The following is a 25944-nucleotide window of genomic DNA, read 5'->3' on the forward strand; positions in this document are numbered from 1 at the left end:
GGGAGGGAGGCAGTGGTAAGGATGGCGGTTTTGCAAAAGGGAGGGGTGGATTTGGCAAGGAAACAGAGCAGCCTGTGATGCCGCTCTACCACCTGGACAGAGAAGCTTGGCACAGCATCAGTCGCCACCCTACCAGCCTGGCACAGGTCTGCCGCCTTAGGGCTCAACACTCTCCGCTGTGTGCGCCCCCTCTCGGACCGCCCAGCCCGCCTTGGCTCGGCAAAGCTCATATTCCTCACCGAGTCGCCTCGTTCTCTCAAAGCCTGCAGGCGGCTACAGGTGTGAATGTTTGTAACCACAGCCCATTTTTTATGTTTGTGCTTTAATATAGATATGGGGCCGTGCAACTCGGGGAGATATATTGTAATCATGATGGGGAATTTGAGGAAAATATGATTCAAAATATCAGACCATATGTTAGTAATCCAAGTGTCCAAAGATATAATTCAGTAACTATGGACGTTTGCCTTAGCACAAAAACCTTCAAAATAGTTAATCACATGCATATTGATGAGATTGGCGATTATTATTATAAGCCAATTTATTATGCAAAACTAAATAAATCGAGGACAAAACAATAAAATCTTTATAACGGCAAACATCTAAATACGATAGGGAAAAGTAAGCGCATATTAATGAAATATGAAACAGACACTTCAGAAATGGCTGCATTCACTGTCTGCATTTCTAGAAAACAAACTCAAGTGTCTGTTTAATATTCCTCATCAGTAAAAAATGGAATTACTTTAACGCCAGTGGACGGGCTGGAGAGGAGCACCGACTATTGGAAAAATGTTTTTCTCTGAAAGCAATATTTTATTCAATGATCAGTTCAATAATCAACTCCAATAAAAACAAAAGTCAACAGTTTTTTACCGAAATTAAACTTGAAAAGTTGGTAACTTCAGTGCTTTTACCTTCACTGGGACGAGCGGTGATCTTGCAATTTCTGAACTGAGTTCGACACGATGGACAAATGCGCAGCGCTAACGATGGCTGGCAGCCGCTTCAAATGAGCCAGCAGCGTCATGCTTTTCAAAGGGCACCGCAGACGAGAATTATTTTTAGTTTTACCCTCAGTTAATCGTGAAAGCAGTGAACCTTGACATCCCAAACACCAGCATCTACCCACACACAACGTAGGAATAAAAAATAATAATTCCACTATCTCGGTTTAAAGAGGATTTATGAATCATTTATATTTTGTACAGTTGCTCTGCTTAGTAGGACATAAAATACCATCGTGAACATGTACTGTACAAGTTATGTCAAAAGAAAAAACAAAACAAAACAAAAAAAAAACCAAGAAAATGAAAATAAAACCACAATAGAAAAAGCTAAGTTCCAATGTGACGGGACCAAGCGTCCTCAGTCGGAGTCCTCGTCTCCGGATAGCTCCAGGTCTTCCACCAAATCTTCGTCCCCGTCTGCCAGCGCTTTCAAGGCAGAGACGGACAGCTGCTTGGGAGCCTTGGGGCGCTTCCCTTCCTCCTCCTCCCCGTCGTCATCTGGAAAACACACAGCGAGGCGGCGGCGTTACGCCTGCTACCAAAACAACAACAGCGTCAGCAACTACTTCCCGTCTCTGTGCGTGGCGAGCGTACGGACCTTCGTCGCAGCTCATGCCGGACAGGTCTTCAAGGTCGCCGTCGTCGTCGTCAAAGTCGTCGTCGGAGCCCTTTGCAACTGAGGGTGGGGAGAGAGGGGGGAGAGGGGGGAGAGGGAGGGAGAGCAGGCTGCTGTGAGCGACACTCAGATCTATTATCTTGATTTTTTTTCTTTCCTCCCCCCTTTCGTCCCCCAAAGTATCTTGTGCGAGTCACATCTTCACAAGCGCATCCTTCTTTGACGTGGAGACACCGCCATGTGGGCCAGGCATCAGAGGCAGCTGGAAGCGTCTCCTTCCCCCTGGGACGCAACGAGGGTAGATTACAGACGCCGCCGCCGCCGCCGCCGCACAAACACCCATGACAGTTTACCGCCGGCAATTTCAGACATCCTGCGCTCGCGGCCTAAATATAGCAAACGGAGGAAGCGGCAGGTTCCACCAGCCGCAGCCACGCCGGGCGAGTCTGAGCAGGAGCCCTGCGCACGTGTGTCGAGAGCGATTCTACAGTGCATCCCTGTTGTAGAAACGGGGAGAATTTCCACCAACTTTCCAACTAATTCCGACCGATAGATCAATGTTATACCTCGGTTCGTTTGCGACTGCAGTGGTATTTCATCGGAGAGGAAAATGGCTGCCTTTTCCACAACCACAATTTTACCGCAGATTTTAATGGTACTGTGGACCAGAATACCTTTTTTTGTTTGTTTGTTTTGGGGTCACTCACAGAAAAAGGAGGAAAGTGCATCAAAGTGTGTTGGGAGATTGTGGCCGCGAAGATAAGGCCAAAGTTTATTTCTCCACACACACACACACACACACACACACACACACACACACACACACACACACACACACACACACACACACACACACACACACACACACACACACACACACACACACACACACAATGAAAATTGGAGGACAAATTTGGAAATATACTGTATATCCGCCGTACGCGCTGATTTCTCTTCCACCGCGACTGACGGGGATGTTACCTCACAGCGCGGCCCCAAACGACCTGTCAGACTTATTAACCTCACACTGACTCCACCGCACACGCACACACACACACACACACACACACACGCCAGACGCACGCACACACACACACACACACACACACACACACACACACACACACACACACACACACACACACACACACACACACTTTGGTGACCTGACCGAAGCCTCTGGCTGTTAAAGACTGGAGGACAGGGGGTGTGTGTGTGCCTAACATCCATATGTGAGTGTGTAAATCTAGAGGGGACGTGCAAGGGCTGCGAGCTTAAGACCACAGAGCTAGAGAGCGAGCGAGAGGGAGGGAGGGAGGGGGAGAGAGAGAGAGAGAGAGAGAGAGAGGCCACCTCTCACTATTCCACGAGGCTGGTTTGAATTAGGAACCCCCACCGGGATCCAAGTCTGCACTTCCTGTCAGAGGCGGAGGGAGGGAGAGGACAGGACGAGGGAGAGGGGACGGGGGAGGGAGAGAGAGAGAGAGAGAGAGTGGACTAGACGGGGACAGGATGAAGACAGAGGGAGAGAGAGGACGAGAGGGAGCCAGAGATGGCAAGGATGAGAGAGGAAGAGAGGGAACTAGGCGGGGGACAGCAAACAGCGAGGGAAGGAGGGGGGGAGGAGGAAGGGAGGGAGGGAGGGGAGGCCGGCGGCTTGCCGGCAGCTGCCCGCCCTTGTTTTTTATTTTATTTTTTTGGGGGACTCTCCCTGCAATGAAGTCCAGATGGAAATGAGAAAAAAAATCCCCCTGCCGCCCACTCCCTCCGTCTCTCCCTCCCTCCCTCCCTCCCTCCCTCGCTTCCTCTCTGACCTCGCCGCCGAGGGCTTTCTTTCTTCCTGGACCTCGTCCGAGTGCGAGGCGGTAAACGTGGGACGGCAGCTGCCCGTGACCCCCAGACGACCCCCAGAGAGAACACCCGGGGGGGGGGGCGCGAGAGGAAGACGGGGCGTCGCGGCCTCCCCTCCTCGCAGGACAGAGACAACGAGATGAGGGAGACGAGGAGAGTAAAGAGGGGGGGAGAGAGAGAGACCAGGAGAAATGGCTTCCGATGGGCAGGAAGGGAGACCCCGCAGGGCTTGGTTTGCAGTAGCGTCCTCCATTCCACCACGGCTGAAATTCGGGAACTTCAGCATCGTGGATACTCAGAAAACAACTGTCCCCCCCCCCCCCCACCCCCCCGATCCGAACGCCTGCACTGAAGCTCCTTCCAGTCACAGGAAGTGCCTTTGTTGTTGCTTTGTTTGTTGTAAAAACACAATCCCCTTGTGGTAAAATGGGAGTAATACAACCCCCCTTCCAATTTCTTTCTTTTTTTTTGGGGGGGGGGGGGGCGATCGACCAAGAAAGAAAAACAACAAAACTCACTTTTCAGTTTGACGCCCGGGTCGTCGTCGTCGTCGGAGACGGAGTCCGAGTCGCTGTCGAACAAATCCTTGAACTCCCTCTTGTCCTCCGCCTTCCGCTCCTCGATCTTCTTGCGTTTGATCTCGGGAAGGTTCAAGTCCTCCATCTTTGCAAAAGCATCGACATGAAAAGGTCAACGCGTGAGGGTGACGGCGAAGTGAGTCACCGCTGTGGACGAGCACCAGCCACTAAACTATGAATGGAATACTAGGAATGCAGCTGACACTGAGGCACGCTGCTGGGGCTGGACCTCAACACTTCATTTGATACTAAGGGTCACACTTCAATTCAGTATTGACACGATGACTCACGACGTGATTCTATAACGATATTTTGACGATTTATACATAAAATATTGTATGCAGAAATCATATATTTCAATAAAGTTGTGACAACAGTGGCATTTATTTTCGATGGAAAATGGAAAAAAGTGTCGATATTACAATTTTCATGTTGATTCAAAAAACGGAAATATAACTGATTTGTAGCAGTGTATTGATTTTATTATTATTATTATTTTTTTTTTTTATTTATTTTAACCCAGCCCCAATACTTGCAAAAGCCAATCACAATCTGGTGATGGCAATATTCAGAATATTTCAACTTTCATGTAAACGCCCGATTCTCTTAATGTAGTTAAACTGGAAATGGGTGCATGCACGGCCTGATGAATAGACCTGGATTTCTCCTCAATGATTCCATTCATCATCGCATCTAAACACCTGAACCCGGAGATATATTTGACCCGGAAAGAGTTGTCTGGGCAGATAACGAACACCAAGGCAGTTTTTTTGTTTTTATGCGGAGTTTGATGAAGGGAGATAAATATAGTGATTTATTTGGACGGACGCAACAGCCGAAATGGGGACACATCGAAGAAAGTGTCGGAGAGGGTTGTAGCCCGAGGATTTCCCCAGACAATAGAGCAAGTACTTCCTGTCATGACCCGACTGATTTTCAGTCATCGCATTATTCCAAACGCATGTCAACACCTTCAACGCGTTATTATCTAAACCCGAATATTGAGATGAATCTGGGTATTGAGTGGATGTAAACTCACTGACAGCCCGACTAGAACTGTCCGGTCAGGTGGAGATGGTTAAGTTGGATAATGGGGGAGATGAAGGGGATGTCGATTTAGACGGATAAAGCTGCACACGGAGGCCGGTGGCTCCGTCGCTCCGTACGCGTCTCAGTCGCACTGGATATTTACCCGGTCTTTTCCGGAGATCTCCAGCTGGATCTCCTTCTCCCTCAGCTTGGTCCACTGGCTGTAGTACCTTGTGAGCGGGGTTCCCTCCTCGTGGACCTTCCTCTCCCACGCCACCTGATCAGGTATGATAAAAGACATTATGGGATGGATGTTGCCTTTCAGGGTGTAGAAAAAAAAATATTAACAAATGTTGAGCAGGTGTCGTTCCAAAAACAACATCATCACACACGCATGTGCAATAATATATGTACAATAACACTGGTGTTATTGCACATACTGTAATAAGCTACTTGATAGATAGTAATAATTAATATTTATAATTATACCCTATTTATATCTTTCCATAACTTATCCTGTGCATAGTATCGCATTTTGTATATCTGTCTATTTCTGTTTTGTATTTTCTGGTGAGGTAGAGATAAATGTAAATTCATATTTTTATTTTCTTTTGACTTGACTTTTTAATTATTATTTCTATTAGATTTTTTCAGCTGTTACACTTTGTTATTGTTTTAAACCAAAAAACTCCAAAACTAACCCAAAACTCACCATGACAAATTCCTAGTATATGTAAATGTACCTGGTGGAATAAACTGATTCTGATAATGCGCCTCAGAAGGGGCTTTCCACTACATACCAATTTAAGAGAGGGAGGGAGGGAGCGAGCGAGCGAGAGATGAAAGAGCCAGATGAGATGGAAAGAGAGACCGAGTGAGGCTGCCTGAAAGGGGAGACCGACGGATATTCTCCAGACTTCCCCGAAAGGTCTTTGTGGCCGATATTGATTAAGCACAATCGCATTATCTGACCAGCAAATCCAATAGAGCCTACAGACCGCGGCCTCCTCCGCCCACCGCCTAACGCATTTACGGCAATTTGCCGCGCCGCTATTAGGGGCGGCGACGCTGTACACAAGGGAAGGAGGAGGAGGAGGAGGAGGAGGACAGGAAGGGAGAGGGGAAACCTAAAAAGCTTGAAATGTGTGCGCCGTGTTTTTCAGCCTGTAACCGTGTCCCTAAAAGTAACGAGGGAAGAAATTGGCCGTAGCTTTGCTTTGCCCCTACAACAAACAGACAAAAAAAAAAAAAAAAAAGAGAAGAAAACAAGAAAAGAAGGACACAAGAATAATAAAATAAGAAGAATAAAAGCAATTTAAATAGAATTTAAAAAAAATAAAATAAAAATAGACGGAGAAAGGGAGAGACCGAGCAGAGAGCGTGACCTGGCCGTCCCTAATTAGACGAGCGCTGGGTTTGGGCCACGTGTCAGCGGGGTGCCACCGGCCTCGAGGGGAGTCGTGGCCTTTTCAACGGCAACAGCAGGACCCCCCCCCCCCCCATCCCACCCCTACCTCCTCGCCTGCGGTGACACCTCCACGGCGGAGCAGTGTGTGGGGGTGGGGGCGAGGAGCGGGGGGTGGGGGGGGGGGGCAGCGGCGGCCTGGCGACAGCCTCGCTTAGCAGGGCGCCGTGGCAACAGGAGCTGGCGCTGCCGCGGTGCCGTGCTGTCTGTCTGCTGGATTGTGCCCACGTACATTCGCGCGTGCATGCATACACACACGCGCGCACACACACACACACACACACACACACACTCACTGTGCACACACAACTTCTCCTCAGCGAAATTACACAAAGAGCCTCCTCTTTAATTTCGCCCCTAAATGTTCTTAAATATTTATCATCAGTACACGTCGATGCTCTCAGTAGGTGGAAATCAGGCCACATAACTGTGAGAGAGACTATTTTTATTGCAGGAAAATAAAGCAAAAACAAAAAGAAAAATGGGCTCACCCCGCGCACGCACACACACTAACACAGACACCTCTGGTTTAAATATCGGCACAATCCCATAACAGTGTCCTTCGTAACCTTCCCTCCAAGTTTATATTGGGAATTGCCCTCCATTATCCATCTCAACCCTTGGCGACATGAAAATGTGGGGAATTTTGAGAGCTCATTTGATGGAATTTTATAACTTTTCCAAAGTAATGGTTCTGTGAGTGCGCCAATAAACAATAAAACTAGCAAACAAGGACCATGTTTGGGATTAATTCTGGGTTGTCCAAGAATTTGATCGATATGTTGAGGAACATACATTTCATTTATCTCCTGGTTCCAATCACAACTACAGGAAAATGTTTGTCAAAGGTTAATTTTTCCCCAAATTATTTGTTCATTTGACTTGAAAGGGCAGAAGAGCCATTATTTAACACGGAATTAACAAAATCCGCCTCTGACAAAAAAATATGTATGACTGTGGTTGTCAGCGGGACCATGAGATATTTTGAGGAAGTTTCTCACCATATCATTAAAATAGTCCAAAAGCTGGAAATGGAGACAATATTGAAAATCTGACCACTGACCACCAGGAAAAAGGTCGGTAGTAATGTAAAACTGTGCTGAGTAGTAAACTGGCTAAAACCAAATTTAACACTTTTAAAACATTTGTGTAGATTTAACTCCCTGTGAGACCACAACACTAAATATTTTATTCTTGATTAAAATACCCCCCAAAATATTTATAATTCAATAGCATGTTCGACGCCATGGCTGTATGTGATGTCACAGGTATTGATAAACCCTGCAACACTTAAACAATTTGCGAAGGCCGTGCAGCATCCAACATAAACAAATGGAGGAAGGAGCCGTCACATTTATGACAATCACCCCATCACAATTATTTGAGCTAATCGCAATCATTTTGTAAAATCGTTAGATTCTACAATTATATGTTTCCGTCCAAATGTCAAGGTAATTTTAAACCAATGTTGGAAATGTCACAATAATTAAAATCAAAATGAGGTGTCTCTCTGCAACTGTCGACCGGTTTTTGTTTGACTTATACTGTGATGGTGACTTTAATGAAATAAAAGTCACCATTTTTTTCTCAACATTAGTGATGGTGAGTGAAACCCATGAGCACGTGCTCCATTCAAACAGGGTGCTAAACTTTGGCAGCCACAGTAAACTCATGTGTTTACTGGAACCGGGGGTGAAACGATCAATTATGTTTTAGTCGAGGGTGCTCCGATCGGCCGATTCGTTCTAAATAGTGTGATCGGTATAAAGGCTGATCAGATGACGCAAAACAGGCGAGACAATTTCTCTTCCCTGTCATGTACGGCAGTGTTTCCCAGACATTGATTTTTTTTTGACGGCCTGCCACAATATCAACGTTGAGCGCCACATACTCATTTTCTATTCATTTTTTACTATTTAAACAAAAAGCTTAGTAAAGCTGCACGTAGCGCAGAGACCATCCTTGTCCCACTCTCTCTCTTTCTCGCTTTTTTTGTGCAAATACTTTACTTGTAAATAATAAATCCTGCACTTCTGGAATGGGGACTTTCCCGACCAGACTTTTATGTGACGCCATTGGCGAGTACTTACTTCGTCAGTTCAGTAGGCGATCTCTCAACGTGGCCCACGACACATTGGCGTTGACACTGCTAAAAGAATGTGGCCATATGTGGCCCAGACCACCTCCCAATGTGATCTGAGTACACGACAAACCGCATCGAGGGCACATTGGGTGCGTTCACACCTGGCATTAGCGCTGTCCACTTATGATCATCAAAAAAGACGCATGTTAATGCCAGGTGTAAACAGGTCTAAATCCAAAGCTTTGTCCCTCATGCTCAAGACAATGGAATATGTTGCACATGTCGCCTGACGATAAATAAACAGTTGTCCATTCATGATCCGTTCTCTTCTCTTAATTTTATCACTTAATATACAATGTTGTTAACAATAGTTCAATAAGTAAATAATGCTACACAATAGACCCTGTGATTGGTATCGGCCGACACTGCTTCCAGTGATCGGTGTTCGGCCCCAAAAAACCTGATCGGAGCACCCCTAGTTTTAGTCATGGAATAATTGGTCATTGATTTGTTGATAAGTAACATTTTTGAATTTGTGGCATTTCACAAATTCATCAAAATGTGAATAAGTATTTTAAAATCTATACAATTAAAAATCATTTTGACGTTCTTTCATTTTTTTAAATTTGTGTAAATTAATACAGCAATCGATTACGTAAAAGTCCTCAGTATGAGTATTATACAGTACTGTATAAACACACTCACCACAGCGGCGGTGTCGGCCACACCAAAAGCGGCCTTCTGTCTCAAGCCTGTGATGTGGCTGCTGTTCTCCTGCACCTTCTCCAGCAGTTGCCGCACCGGCTTGCTGTAATTGGCCACTTTGCAGTCCTTCAGGAACATTTTCAGCTGCAGGGCCAAAGGGAGGGAGGCAGTGTAAGAGATTATTTAATTGTCATATTTGTATTATATATGTGTATATTTTATTTGGCCTTTGGTTAAAATACAGAGCACAGGTATTGAGTGCTAACTCTAGGCTAGGGTACAATACAAAGAACATGTTTTTTTTTTTTGCTTTAATTTATTCACTGGTTTGCATAAAATCAGATAAAAACAAAACCGATTTCCATAACGTTTGTATGGGAGGTTATTTACTTACATCCCAGGTGTGTTGACTGTGTCTCTTATTTTAATTTGATGTTAGTTTCACAGTCAAATTTCTCATTGTATTGGTTTCAAGCATTACAAAAAGTCCCTTGATGAGCTTTTCTCAGGGCCTATTCCAGCAGTGGACACAGTAAATAGGACTGAGACGTCCTTGGTGCGTCACTCTGTGTCACTATCAAACATAGCTTTTTGGAGGTATGACGTGTGTTGAAGTGCTAATGTATGAATAAAGACATGAATGGAATGTTTGTTTTACCTGAATAAGGGCTGGCAGGGCCAGCTCTGGGAAGCTGATGGAGCAGGCCTGGGAGTGGAAGTATTCCAGGATGAGGTCGTACAGCTGGTCTATCAACCCATCCTGAAAGCACGGAAACACACTGTTCACACCAGACGTAACATGCACAAGCACAAGCACAAGCTAGTTTGACTTTTCATTACCATGTGATTTTACGTTGACAATGGGGACGCCTGTCAGATATTCCAGCAACCAACCGTGGTGTGGATGAAAGCTTTGCAAACGTTTTAGAAAGACTAAGGTGCCTCAGACTAAGACCCATCCTTGCCTCATACAGGCCATATTAAGATAACAATAGCGATGCATGTGTGTGACAGTGACCGCCATCCGATTTGGATTTTCTGCAAAACAGCTCAGCCTGTAGCCGGTACCTGATGCCTACTAGGTAAAAGACGAGGGGTCCTGCCTGCCACGCACTTCCATTAACCCCCCCCCCCCCCGGTCACGCAAACCACCACAAACCACTCTGGTTGAATGGAGATAGTTTTATTTTGACAGCAGAATAAATGACATTTTCCTAAGTTACTCTGATCTATTGATGAACGAAGACCAAATCAACTCAAACAGGCTGATCATGTACCAGTAGAGACAGACTAATGGAACGGTGTTTGGTCAAGCGGCTAAGCTGAGCGCAGTGTTTCCTGCGAGCGGCCGCCTAAGGTGACCGCAGCGAAAAGACCCCCGGCGAGGGGACGCTGAGGAATAAGGCCGAGCGGCAATTCTCTTGGTATCGGTGCAGAGTGTGTCCACTTAAGGCGATGGTTAGGGCCATGAGAAAGGAACTTTGAGCGCCGCCCTCAATCCCCTTATGCGCCAAAGCAGGCTAACGTGCATCTGGTGTCAGGAAGGGGCGTGAAAACACAGGAACCAAGACATGGACCTCTGTTTGGATCTGCTGCTCTGACCTTCTTCTAGATGAAACGCGCAAAGACAGTAGCTTTTGCGATGTACTTCCAACACCATCGAGAGTTAGGCTTGTGCCGATATTTGATAATATTGAATATATCTATATATATATATATATATATATATATATATATATATATATATATATATATATATATATATATATATATATATATATATATATATATTTAGATAATATCAATATATGGTGGCAAATATTGGGATATTTCCCATCATATGCAATATTTTCACAGTATCGAATAGCGCTGCCCGTCCGCGGGACCACGTGTTGTTTAGATCTCTTCCACTGTGTGTCCAAATGTATGATCTATTAATCATAAAGTCATAAATCACACTTATATCACGGTAGGATGGTGGAAAAACTAAAATAGTTGTAGTACGATAAACTGTGTCATTTTTTTCAAGTGGGCTCTCTTTTCCCCAATGAGCCTGTTTTCCTGGAAATAGTAGAGGGAGTAAGAGAAGTACCTAGAATTGCTGCTGTTCCCAAATGCGTGGATAGTGGGATAACATTTCACAGCATGGCAGTCATTTTGACACAATGGGGGGAGTGTGTGAAGGGATGCAAATTTAAAGAAATTTCCTTAATCGTTGGTTGTTAACTTTAACAAACAATCGTAGATTAATTGATAACAAATGCTAATGATCTACTGAATTATGATATACAGCTTATGACACACAGAATACAAAATGTATGTTACATTCCTCAATAATGATGCTAATTTAGATTTTTTTTTTTTATGACCGATAGCCAACCGTTATCCGACAATATTTAAATATTAGGGCACTGTCCGCGAGGCGCTGGTAGCATTAACATTATCCCTCAAGAAGCTGATAGACAGAATTGTCAACTGGTTACACTCTGTTTCCATCTTCAGAAGAATCAGTGGGCGGATTCAAAGGTCTGGACCCCGGCAAAGGGGGGAAAGGCGACAGTAAAACAATCTGCAGCAGGGCACCTCTGCATGGCTCCGTATTATTTATTATCAAGTATAATTTATTGACCCTAAACAGAGAAATTTAAATATATCAGAACGCATGCATAAACGACGGTTCACCTGGTTCAATTCAGTTAAAACACATTTATATTATTATTGTATACATATTTATTCATTCTGTACAGTAATATGCACCAAACTATATTTATACTTACCCTCAGTACTAGTACTTTATCATTTTATACTCACATACATACAGCATATTCTGTATATTTTCTGGTTTAGATTAAGCTTTTTTTTTAATCAACTCACTTAACTTAAAAAGTTAGTGCAGTGCTCACCTTGTAAGCTTTCTCGATCAGGTTGATGTTATTAAGTTTAAGAATGACGGCAAAGTTGATGGGCTTCTTGCTCATGCGTCCAGGCTTTTTGTTGAAGTCTACTTGTTGGAAGACCTAAGAGGAAACACATGAACAGCAACAACAAATTGGTTCAATTGGTGGAAATAGAAAAAAGAAGAAGAAATGAAAAGTGATATCAAAATACCCTACACATACAAATGTCACTGTTAAGGAACAGAGCTGCTTGTTGAATAGACCTGGAGATACCGACATGAAATTTCTCTTCAATTTGCAAAAAACACACACTAAACCAAACAAACAAATAAATCACTATTCCAGCAGATGACACAGACCTTATATTAGCATATTTGAATATTTCATTTTACAACCACAGTAAAATGTTAAGCAGGGTGTCTGCAGGTATCAGAGCATTAAATGTAACCCTGTTAAGACCTTTATAAGAGAAATTTTAACATAATTTAACATTTTTAGCTAAATCATCCCTCTCTTATTCAATAAAGGGTGGCAGGTAAGTGTTAAGGTTAGGGATGACAGGTGAGGAATTTTCCCCACCGGTTAATAAACTCATGACTCTATGACCCTTAATATCGGTACACTCTACTACGCATGACTGCTGTGTAGAACTCGCAGTAAACGCCGTTTTCTCTGAAATACAGGTACTCCTCACTTAAGGACCTACCTGTTTAACGACTGTTCGAACTTACGACCAGTTCTCTGACCAGTCTGTATTGTATGCTGTGTACAATACCGCGGCGTGCGCGCTGCGTCTCAGCGTCAAGCATCTCATCTCATCACCCTCTATACACTATATACACTCTATACACTGTATACATCTCATTACCGTTCTCAGTCTCGTTCCCGCAGATTGTCAGTATTCACTACACTAGTGTTCGCAATTGCCACGCCCCCTTACCGTGAAATAACACGGGTCCTCGCTTATCGACCAATTTGCTTAACGACCTGGTGCTAGGATTGGAACTCGGTCGTTAAGTGAGGAGTACCTGTGTTGCACTTAATGGCTTAAAAGGGACCTATTATGCTCCTGTTTACACAAGTTAATTTAGATCTCTGGGGTCCTCAAAACACGTTTTGGAAGTTTTTTGCTGAAAATACCACTCAGATTATGCATTCTAGCCATTCAAACATACCTCTATGCCATCCTGTTCCAAAACTAGGGTTGGGCTGGTTTAAAGGTTTCAAACCAGTTTGATATGAAGCCAAACACCAGACCGGTATACCAAATTTTACCACAAGGTGTCGCACTTGACTCAGCAGCCGCTCCTGAGTTGACGGTAATGCACCTCTACACTAAAAAGCCCCTTTCCAACTTGCATTGAAAGCAGAAAATCTATTGGCAATTTCCGTATCGCCATCAGGTGGGAACAGGAGGTAGTGTCAATGTTCCGTAAAAGTCTTTCCGCAAATTTCTCCACTCTTGAAGTAGTATAATTTACGGGAAAATGCCAGTACGGCTGTGAATGTATGTGTGTTCGAATGGAAGAATCAGATATCCGTAAAGTAGGGGTGAAGCCGAATCCAAATAAAACACAAATAGTGTTTTTTTTATGAATATTTATTTCTTACAAATATTTCAAAAGTTATTTGTTTTTGGGAAAAGATAAAAAAGAAAAAATAAACATTTGTGAAAAATGGTGAGTCCGCTGCAAAGATGAGAAAATGAAACACGTCCAGTCTCTGAGGAGACAGTTTTTTTTTTTTAATCTTATATGTTATTATTTTTCTTCCTAAAAATGCCACTAAGACCCTAGAAGTGTCTTTTAGAGTTAGGGGTGCGGTGCAGGAACATCGGGCACAAGCGCTTCGCTTGCGCACTGGCTGCACTGAGAGGGAGTGAGCAGACAGAGTGTAGCACAGGTTGAAAATGATCACACTGATTTAATAACTTTGGATTAGGGTTATTGCGTCCGGGGACGGGGGCTCTGTCCCTGTGTCCTGGCTCCGTCAGCAGTGGGAAGAGTGTCCAGGAGGGACGGGGAGACAGTAAGCGGAGCGCTGGTCTCTGAGAGCCGGGAAAAAAACCAAAACAGATTCAGATTGTACGTCTGTCGCCGACAGATTGTCGAAATGATGGCATCTACACTGGACATAACGTACTAACCCTCACCCATTAGGTGCTGTATCCGTAAACAGTCATCTAATGTGGGAACAGACTCCATACAGAACTTCTCCGTAAGGGAGGCCAATGTGTGAATGACTACCTACTGCCTCTGCCGGATGTTTTTTATCCAGCAATGTTACGGATTCCATGCGGGAAATGCTGTTTCAGTTGGTTTGCACCAACCGAACCGGCAAATCAGGAAATCGACCCAACTCTATCCAAAATGGGCTGTTTTTTTGTTGGAGGAGCCACACTAACGAGGCCCCGAGTTCTGTGAGCCAATGGGGTTTGAGCATGGCTTCTGGGTTTCGTTAAATTTACTCCCCAACTTTCACTGATTTCACCTTATCAGTCCACCAAAATCTATTTCTGAAAAAATTTGAGGCGAGGAATAAGCAATCGGACTTTGCCGACAGTTCCAACTTTGGTTGCCATGCTCCAAGCTTGTGGGAGACACGAACAACGCACCACCATGCACAGGGACTCTCGGATGCGGGGATATTTTCTTTCATGTCAGTGGCCAAAAATGATCCGTCTCACAGGAAAGAGACAACTCTTACAGCTCCCAAGCATTTCTTCTATTCTATGAAATATTGTGTGACTGGACTCAAAGTTACTTATTGAGAAACAAGTGCCTAACAATGGCATAGCCGTCACCGCTGAAAAAAATACATATATTTAAATCGAAAATAGAATCATGACCCTAAAATTTAAAGTCAAATCCAATCGTGCATTTGGAGAACTCCTGACACCCCGAATAAATTCTTATATATAATAACAGACACCAAATAATTTTGTTTAATTTATTATATTCTTTGTACATCACCATGGCAAAATATTATCACGCTTGTTTCGTACCTCCTCCGCGGTCCCCACGTGTTGTTCAGAAAGTGTCTCCTAAAGTAAGGATAGCACGCTTAGTATTTTACAAATTACAGGTTGTTGTTTTTTTTTAATTTAATGAACGTGGACGCTGATACGCGAAAATGAACTGAATGAAATAAAAACATTTAAAAAAATGTAAAATAAAAAAAATTATAAAAATGCAAAACGACGGTGGGGGCAGTGGGCATGTAATCAGTGCATGCCTCAACACCGTGCAACCCTGATAAAGGTAAGTACAATATATTTGGTACAGTGCACAGGTAACTATTTAGTAGAAACAGGGTAGGCGATGATTCTATGAACTGTTAGAATTCAACAGTGATACAGAATAATTGAAGTCGTTTTAACACAAAGAAACGATATGGATGAATAAAATCTGAGAAAATGTTGAAATTGAAACCTCATAAAATACATTTAAGACAATTTATTGACTTTAAAAGGCCCAATATTTGAAGAACTTAATTTGACATTGAGACTTTCTAGGGACCCAAAGACACAATAGCTGTTCTTCATGTTACTCGCCAGCACATCTGCCAGCAGAGCGCAAGTGTATTTCCATGTTTTGTTTGTGTACATAGCCATTTCTGTGTGCATATATAGCTCTGTTTCTATGTGTGTGTGTGTGTGTGTGTGGTCGTTAATGTGCTCAGTGTGCGGAGCGGAGCAGAACAGCGCTCCTGGCCGGTGCTGTCTGTACAAACATAGGATGTGGTGGCGGTCTGCGGGGGAGCCAGGGGGGAAGTGGGAAGGCATGGGCCCACCCTGATACTAACACACACACACACACACACACACACACACACACACACACACACACACACACACACACACACACACACACACACACACACACACACACACACACACACACACACGAACTACTGAAGCAGGAAGCTCCAAATCATACACCCCCCCTGGAGATGCAGCGTCTCACTACACACACACACACACACACACACACACACACACACACACACACACACACACACACACACACACACACACACACACACACACACACACACACACACACACACACACACACACACACAGGAGGAAGGGGCTGCCTCTGCTGCTCTAATTAAAACGGTAGCAGCGTACTTGAGCCTGTCTTTAACGACGGGAACAGTAAAGGAGAAAAAACACAGGAAATGGCATGCGTCGCAAATAAACACGGCATGCTGTGTGTGTGTGTGTGTGTGTGTGTGTGTGTGTGTGTGTGTGTGTGTGTGGGGAGGGTCTCAAAGTGTGTGTGTCTGTTGGTGGAGGCGGGGGCTATGCCATAGGCAGAAAGGATGTGGCCTGCACAATCCGTTCAGAGCTGAGTATAAACCACAAGCTCGCTTTATCTCTCTGGTCAAACTGCTGCATGCCGGCTCGAGTAAAGACGGGCGCAGGGGCGAACTTGCACCCCCCCCCCACACACACACACTGACCACTCTCGATGGGTTAGGTGGAGTGCCGCGCACACAACACTATTCTCCACAAAACCACAACAAAGAACAAGAGTAACGCGAGACACTCAAACACACACACACACACACACACACACACACACACACACACACACACACACACACACACACACACACACACACACACACACACACACACACACACACACACACACAGTGCATGGAAAATGTCGGCAGTTGGTGACATTGTGTTGGTCTGATAACAAAAAGGTGTATTTTCTCACGTCACCCTAAATGTGCTTCCTTTGAGCCCCTGCAGTAGTTAGCTGTTGAGACCAAATTGCATTTGATGTACCGCAGGCTGTTTTCCACAGCACGGTTTCCGTCTGTGACAAACCTACGTGACTGCTGCAATTTGATCATTGTTCCTGCTTCCCCGTCTGCACGGGCGCCAACGTACACCGGTGTCGTTCGGAGACGTTTGCGCGGCTGTTTGCTTTTATACTTGCACAGCTTGTGTGAATAACATTAGGTGTGCACTGGGGGGCAGTATCGCATTTAGTGAACCACAATGTACAAAAAAAAAAACCGCAAGGCTCCCTTCTATCTGCTACATTCTCTTTTCCGTTTCAAACCCGTCTACCGACAGGAAGTTGGACTATTCACCCAATCGGCTTGTTTGACGCATTGTTGAGATTTGGGAGGTGTTCACATCTCTGCGACCTACAGTGACCTTTAACCCCCCTCGCCGCGTAGCTCTGCAGAGACATTTATGCGTATCTTTGCAGAAGCATAAACTAGGTTTTAAAGTGGAAAGAAAATAGTCTGTGGGTTGGACTCCCAAGTCTTGGAATTCCATTAAAAACTGCAACACCCAGGTTCTCGATCACGTTCATGCTAAGATGGTCACCTTTTTCCCCCCAAAATGATGCCTTCTTATTGTTGATTGTTTTCGTTCTAAATGCTACCCGAGGTAGTGGACATATTTTTTATCCCAATGTGCTGAACATACACAGAATATCAACAGTTTACTGAACCACGACACTGCTTTACCAAATTCACCGTGGCTTAAGAGTTGGGTCGATTTCCAGTTTTCCCGATCTGGTGTACGACCCTAAACCTGTTTGATTTTAACTCTCAGTGGGTTAGGTAGAGTGCCACCTACACAACGCCATTCTCCTGCAAAACCACAACAAAGAACAACAGTAACGCGAGACACTAACACACAAATTAACTGAATTAACTGGTATTTGTCATTATGAGACGTTCTGGCAAATTACCGTGTTGACGCGGATATAAGACAGGGTTTTTTTTCCTGGAAATACATCATAAAAAGTGGTGTCGTCTTATATTCTGGGTCTAGACTTTTCAATGTCAATATACGGTAGAATAAAAAAAAAAAAAAAATGTGTGCATTAGGAGGAGTGTTTCAATCTGTTTCCGCACACATACCAAACAACTGTCGAACAACGCCCAATCCACCACTCGCTCTCCATTGCTGTTGTAGTTCACTGGGAACCCAACATTTTCCCACACGTCTGCTTAGTTTGGTTAAACTAAGCAGACGGCTCATCTAGCTCTTGTCTGTCCGACTCCTTTGCACTTGCATAGTGTGACTGACTCAGACGCGTGATCAGCTCGAGCTAAGCATAGCATGTTGCTAATGGCTGGTTTGATTCCGCAGCTTAGGGGTTCAGAGTGAAACTTGTACTTGTGAAATTTGGTTCGGCATTACCTTGTGTAAAATTCAGTATCGGTCCAGTGCGGTGTTTGGCTTCATATCAAACTGGTTTGAACATTTTATACACTGGCCCAACCCTACCGTGGCTGACTTTCACTTCTTGCGTGTGCCCGATCATTTCATTTCTGCTACGAAAAGTGGACCCCGCCACCAATAATGACAGCAGTATACGTAGAAAGGAGCAAATGCAAAGTGTTATACCTGAAAAGGCTGTTCCTTGAGACTTTTCTAATTCTCATGATTCTTTTTTTTTTTTTTAATAAACCTTTTTTTTACTTTAATATAGTTTGTGAGTGTCTCAAGTGTCACAGGAAACCTGTGGTGACTCGGGTGTCTTACCTCCAACAAGAAAGGTAGAACTGGCACAAATGTATTGGTGCTGCTGGACAGGAGAGTAAGGGCTCTGCAACAGTGCATCCTCAGAGGGTAATATCTCGAAGTAGGGACCAGCCTAACCAGGGACGAGAGGGGAGATAATGGTGGTCAATGCCTCCGCCTGCTGGTGGGAGAGTGTAGTGCAGCGTTGTTTCCGCACGTAAACAGATGCAATTTCCCTTCTTGGATGAATAAAAATGTAGAAGTGAATAAAATTGTCTCAGCAACTCACATCAAAACAGCAGGCAAAATGACATGAAAGCAAAGAAAAAACGATACATATACAATAAAACTAACAGTTAACTGTACATAATAAGATATGGCAATATACACTAAACATAGTGATAAACAACAGATAACGTAAAAATAACAGAAAAATAATAAAAATAACAAATAAAAATTGAAGGTCAAATAAGAAACCGTAATTCAATGTTATGCTTTTGATGGATTATTTTTGATTAATTGATTATATTGATTATTAACAGAATAAGGCAAATATCATGTAGGTCCATTTAACAGGATTAAGTCCTTGGGTTTCAGTTCCATTTATTACATTTTTTAAAGCTATATTCTGCTAAATTCAGCCACTTCTAATAGCAAATGGGTACATACATACATCATCACGACTGAAATAAACAATTCCTATAATTACATTTATCATCAGTATCCCTTTACAGCAACACGGATTAACTCCCCTTCACTACCAACACCACATAAAGGTACTTACTTGATTGTGCCAATGATGACCTGGCAGAGTGGGTAGATAAGAGGTTGCAGGACGTCACTGGGGTGGAGGGTGCTTAGGACCCGGCACCAAAGGTACAGGCAGTGGATATACTGCCAGTTGTACACTGACTGGTATGTCTCCTAAAAAAACAAAAACAACTATAATAATACACTCATGGGACGTCTACTAAGCAGTAGGGATCTTAATGACACAGTTTTTTGCTAGTCGACGTGTCGACAAGAGAACTGTGTGGCTTTACCCACACGTGATGGCAGTCTGACAGCGAGATGATGATGATAAAGCGGCGGCTGAAATAAAACCATAATTTCGCTATGCGGCTCATACAGTACATGCGATGTGCGTGCATTATGGGATAGGACAGGAGGCAATTTACATCGCGGGCAGAAAAACAAACAAACAAACAAAAAAAAACAAAGAAAACTATGATCGCCAGCTTCAGAATTCTGAGAAAACAGAAAAACTCCTGCAGTGCACACTGGCACGTGCATGCGCAATCTTCCTCTCCCACTTGGAGAACAGTACCATTCGTTTTTTTATTTTATACATTTTGAATAGGCTATAAACAATTTGTAGAGTGTTTATATATATATATATATATATATATATATATATATATATAGATATATATATATATACACATACATACATACATACATATACATACACATACACACTGTATATATATAAATAAAACCCATAAATAATAGTGTTCTAATGTATGTAAATGGTTTGTTAAATACTAAGCATGCATAGATACAGATAATTCTCTGATTCTTAAACCAGAGTGACCTTTGTTTTCCATTGATTATTTTGTTTAAAGTGCCTGTAAAGTGAATTCAGTGATTTGTTTCTAAACACATTAAACAAGTTAGAAAGTCACCGCTGAAAACAAGCGAGGAGACTGAACAATGTCGTACTGAATTGTGGAGTTAGGCCGTTAAATTGTTTCTCACCATTTTTGTGATCCTGATTTTTTGCGCGGGGCTAAATAATGACTCGAAGACGTAGAGCTATCATACTCTGCATGGCCCCTCCCCTAACACTACATTAACACCAGGTCGGACGGCAAAATAAGCCAAGCTAACAGCCTGTGTGGGATAAACGCAATAATAAACTGCACCACTGGTTTGACCGTGCGTGGTTTGGTGCATCCAGGCAATGCTAGCAGGCCGCGGAGCCCCGACCTGGCCTGTGGAGGAGCCAGCAGGGGGGCACCGGAGAGCGGAGAGTCTCACAGCCAGACAGCGGCGCTTTGAGGTGAGAAACTACTGTAGACACACAGGTCTGGGTTCAGCACAACATTTAATCATGGAATTTCCTTACTCCAATGTAAAGATTTAACGCGATTGGCCGTGGTTTCAGCGTCTTCAGCGGACACGGCCCCAGTGTTACGGAACAGAGGGAACTACCTTTCCCCCCCCCCCACAATTTTGAAATCAATTTTTCTGTACTTGGCCATTTCTTTCATCATTCAAATTTGGCTGGGTGGTTAATAACACATTTTTGGTGGTGTGAAAAGCTCAGAACACATTTATTTTTGCTTTACAGGGACTTTAAAAAAAAGCAAGAAAATCAAAATCAATTACCTAAAATAATCAGCAATTTCTCTATCATTGTAGCAGAAAAGTTCTGTATTTGTAATTTTACTCTATATTGGCAAGAAACAACAGTGAGTTATGTGTGTGTATATAGCTCTGTGTACATCTGTTCATTGCTACTATTCAATACATGTCAAATTTCTAGTATTTGCAAATGTTCTTGTCTGACTCAAACGACTGATAAATATGATTCTAAAGCTGGGTGGACTAACTTTTTTCTTCATGGTCATGGAGTTCCGGAGGTGGATGGCGAGCTGTCTGATGTACAGGAAGCTGTGCTGGTAGGTGACCTGTGTGTTCAGGGAATACATCTCCGCCAGCGTGCGCTGCATGAAGTTGATCATGGGCAGCGCGTTGGGAGACGTGAACTTGCAGTTCCGCACGTAGGAGATGTACATTTGCTGAAGAGAGGAGAAAAACAAATGAGCAGGTCTAGAGGGAAAAATAAGGTGTGACTTAGGGCGTTTGGAGTGAGATTTAAATGGAAATGTCTACAAACACCTGCCAGGTTAAGCTAGGAGTGTAGAAAGCATCAATAGACACAATGTTTGGTTTTCTACGACTGTTTCAGTACATAGATAAATGGAAGGGAAGCTATTTCACTTGTTCAATCTTCAAGTGACATATCTTAGTATCTGCTTATATTTAGCTTTTAAACCTTATGACATCTAGTGGTTAAAGTCAGTCATTTTATTAGTGTTTGGCACAATTCTGAAATGTAACCTTGTGACCAGTAATATGATAGTGCATCTCCTCTTTAAACATTATTTACAACCCTTGCTACATCATGGTGAAAGTGAGTTTTATGTCCAATGCAAAATCAAATTTGAGAACAGAAGATAGTGGCTTTGGAGGATTGTCTCCATTTTGCTGATAAAAGAAAAAATCAAAATGTATATCCATGTTTGTGTGAAAATCCTTGAGGGTGAATTTCATGTGTACACTGCTGTTTCTGTTATACTTCACACTCGTAATCCAGCAAGTTCACCTTGAGTATGGGGTTAAGGTAGGTGTCCTGCTTATGCCTGCAAATCTTGTTGAGGGCCAGAAAGGACAGAACGCGACTTGTCTCCTCCCCTGTGCTCCACTGCTTCATCAGTTGCTAGACGCAAAAAACAGACAACAGACTGATCTTTTACTTCAAAATCATCAAAACTGGTCGAGAATGTTCCCTTCAGAGATCAATATGCAAGTCCTGCCTTTCAAGCTCATACCTTGATGAGGTGTCGACACTGCTTGGGGAGACAGAGGTAATAGGACACGAGCTGGTTGACATGACGCAGAACTGCGCTGGTGACCGTGGCCTCACTCAGACAGGATAATAGCTGGAAGTGGAGAGAGAGATAGGCATTCATCAAGGTCATAGTTATACTTTGGAGATATACAATAAAACACCAAAATGGAAATATATACAGTATATTATCATTTTAATGAGGTCAATTGTGATGACGCACGTCATTAGAAAATAAATGGATGGGAAAAATGTTGCGGTGTATGTGCAGATCCCCAACACACTATCAGTTATCATCAGGGCTCTCCCAACTATGACATTTAAATTGAGATAAGATTAATTGTCATACAAATAATTGTGATTAAGAATTGAATTGTTTGGTAATCATTGAATTAATGTTATATTTGTTGCAACATGCACAACATTGGCTATAAATTAACCTGACATTTGGATGGTCACATGATTTGAGAGTCTTAAGACTTGACAAAACGACGGCGGTCAGTGGAAATAATTGAGATTATGTTACTATTGTGACTGTACTAGTTATCACGTCAGATAGCTTATTGATACGTATTGAAATCTTGGTTTTGGTAGAAAGGTATCTTTTGTATAACCGCACAGCTGATGACGACGCCAATAAAAATAAAAAACTGTAGATACAGATCAATATGAATGAAGTAGAGAGAGATTCGTAAGAGAAACCTGAACTAATCCACCGAGGTACATCTTGATGTCAATGGTATTCTTCTGCCATCTGGGACTCGAGGACGGAAGCAGCAACCTAAGATAATGTTGAGAAAGGGCAATGAGGTGTGGATGGTCTTTAAAAAGAGATTTGCTCACACTAGCAAGGACAGTGGGGACAGCACAGCACATGCAGCATCCATTCTTACTTTTTCTGGTCTTTATTTGGCTTCAGATTAAGCAGCTTCTGCAAGACCCCATACATGTCCTTGATACAGAAGAGGACCAAGGCATTGAAAACTGATGAAAAGGGAATTGAAGGAAGAGCAACAGCAGGTGAGAAAATGATGTTCACCAATGGGTACATGAGTGAAATATTTCTGTATTACATTTAAAGCATTTTGCATCTTTTCATCTGTTCACACTCTGCCCCCAGCACTTTTTGTGCTGATATTACTTGCAAAGTGTATCCATAACAACGGATTCAGCACAGCTGGATCCTACCACGGCGAGTATGTTTGCTCTGTATATTCACTCACAATCACAGGTCTTTACCATCATTATTGACAGAAAGAGAAAACAAAAATGTAAAATAAGGTGAAATGTTCTTTAATTGTGTTTGCATCAATCTCGAGTGGCCAATGACAAGTGAGATCATATTTGGTTTTGAGGACCTACCTGAACCGTCAGCTACTTTGTACCGACACGGATCCCCTCCTTCGCCCTTAGTTGTGGCCACAGCGGCCTTAAAGGCCTGGGTCACTTCTCTGAAGAGTCGATTTGTTGGCTCCTTCTTGATAGCAGTTTTCCAGTCCTGAACCATTTTCACTGTGACTTTAATGGTCTCCTTTGACTTCTTCGATGTCTTGGTAGAATCTTCTTGACCCTCCCCGTCAACATCTTCCTCGCCAGAGCTGGCCTCCTACATTCACAAGACATCAATATGTCAATCTATTGTTGGCCACTGGGATGGATGGATGGATGGATGGATGGATGCCCCCCCCCACTTCTTCAACTTGTTCAGAAAACCTACCTGAAGATTGTCTTGCAATGTGTGATACTTCCCCTCCTCATCATCCGAGCTGTCAGTATCATCAAAGTTCAGTAGAGACTGGTCGTTGTCTTGCAGGAACTTGTAGAACTCTGGGTCTTTGCTCTTCAACCTGGAGAGCTGGTTCTTGTGCTCTGAGGCCGTTCCTTTCTTATTTTCAAGCCTTCAAGAGTCAAAGTCACATACATGGTTATACCAGTGCAATGTGCAGTCCAATGCTTCCGTCATACTCCAACGACATTCAAAGACATTCATTCAGAATTCTTTCCCAAAGAGAAGGATGCTGTACACAAAGTGCATCATTGAAGTATGATGGGTTCTACATAATCCAAAGAGGCAGAAGGAAAGGATTAACGCTCCTCATCCACATCACCTGAATGATTAAACCAAATGTGAATATCAAAAGGGCTCCAGGACTTACAGCTCTGGGGCTGTGGATTTCCCAGCTTTCTTCTTGTGTTGTCCATTCTGTTTGGGAGTGTCATCATCAGATTCCTCTTCACCCCCAGAGTCAAACCCTGACAGCAGAAACTCATCCACACTGAGGTCTTCTAGTTTCCTGGAATGAGGAGACATTCGGTAATGTGGCATGTGGGAGTCTTCAGGACACGAATCTCGAATTGTTTACTATGTGCATATGTTTAATAACACTGTAATAATTTAGACCCAGTCATGCATTGCTATACGTATACGTGTATTCATCCTGTACACATATAGCAATGTGGCATGTGGGAAAGTCTTCAGGAGACTTACGTCGACTTGTTAGCTATCAGTAATAATATTGTAATAACACTGTAATAATTTCGATCTTCTAACCCATTGTTATCCACGACCACATCATTGTATGCCTATTTATTCATCCCGTACAGACATGTCCCATCTGCGTTTATACGCTTACCCACACAACTACACTAGCAACGTGTCCAAATGAAGTACTTGGCCAAATAAACAGATTCCGGTTTAGTTGGAAACGTTGTCTTTTTAGGATCCGACACAGTCACGTATACACGTCAACACTCGCGGGGCTGTTGGATTGTGAACTAAACTCCACCAGGAACTACACACGCCAGCTAGCTGGGCAGCTAAGGCTGGCGGTGCTATCCGAGCTATGTATTGTAACATGAGCGGTTCACACACTGTTACCGGTGATTAACGATACTAATTATACGACGCTCGTGTGTCGGTACCGGTTTATTATAGTACACCGGGCAACATGGACAAATAAACACCTCCGTCAACCGCCTCGTACCTTTTCTGTTTCGTCGCCATGCTGGATTGGAAAACGTGACTCCCGAACTCATTACCCACAATCCCTCTGTGCAGCGTGCTAGCGACGGAGGAGTCGAGGGGTCGACCCACCGCCGAGAGCGAGTCACTGAGGACGCCCACCAAGCCCGAGCAGAAATCTGGCTAAAACGCCGTGGCCACCGATTCTCATTCGGTGGTCCGGTGGTCCGGAGGTCCACCCCCCCCCCTAGCCACATCGCCCCTGACACCAAATGAACCAAGCGAACGAGGAGTTCGGAATTGAAAGACTCGTCTTACTGGGTGACTCGCCGAGAGCCGAACCCAAAGAGATTTTGTCGAATCGCCACGGCCGTGGGTTCGGGGTTTCACGGTCCTCCCGCGCCGCCGCTTTGGGTCGCGCCGCTTGGTCCCATAACGATCACATAACGTGCGGCGCTCATGCAGTGGGGGTGACAAGCTTTGCGTGTTTATGGAAATGGGCGCGGAGCGGCGTCCTCTGTGTCCGGGGAGAGAAACGACTGGATGACGACGATGAAGGAAAAATCAAACTTAGTGCGTCAAACACAATCTTTCCCCCCCCTGTCAAGG

At 43.7% G+C, this 25944-nt stretch overlaps 1 protein-coding gene across 1 annotated transcript; it reads right to left on the reverse strand.

Annotated features, from left to right (window-relative positions):
• Positions 1-1169: 1169 nt before the first annotated feature.
• noc2l (NOC2-like nucleolar associated transcriptional repressor) lies at positions 1170-25452 on the reverse strand. The gene is made up of 18 exons (XM_080015013.1): positions 25358-25452; positions 24530-24667; positions 24091-24271; positions 23736-23979; positions 23267-23357; positions 23076-23154; positions 22357-22467; positions 22131-22244; positions 21355-21543; positions 19524-19663; positions 18761-18872; positions 12241-12354; positions 9996-10097; positions 9338-9481; positions 5248-5361; positions 3996-4140; positions 1609-1686; positions 1170-1508 (listed from the first exon to the last, which is right to left on the reverse strand). Exons 1-18 carry the CDS (start codon positions 25375-25377, stop codon positions 1369-1371), a joined length of 2256 nt encoding a protein of 751 aa, XP_079871139.1. The 5' UTR covers positions 25378-25452; the 3' UTR covers positions 1170-1368.
• Positions 25453-25944: the final 492 nt, after the last annotated feature.

This window comes from Zeus faber, assembly GCF_960531495.2.
Source record: "Zeus faber genome assembly, chromosome: 15".
Classification (NCBI taxonomy): domain Eukaryota; kingdom Metazoa; phylum Chordata; class Actinopteri; order Zeiformes; family Zeidae; genus Zeus; species Zeus faber.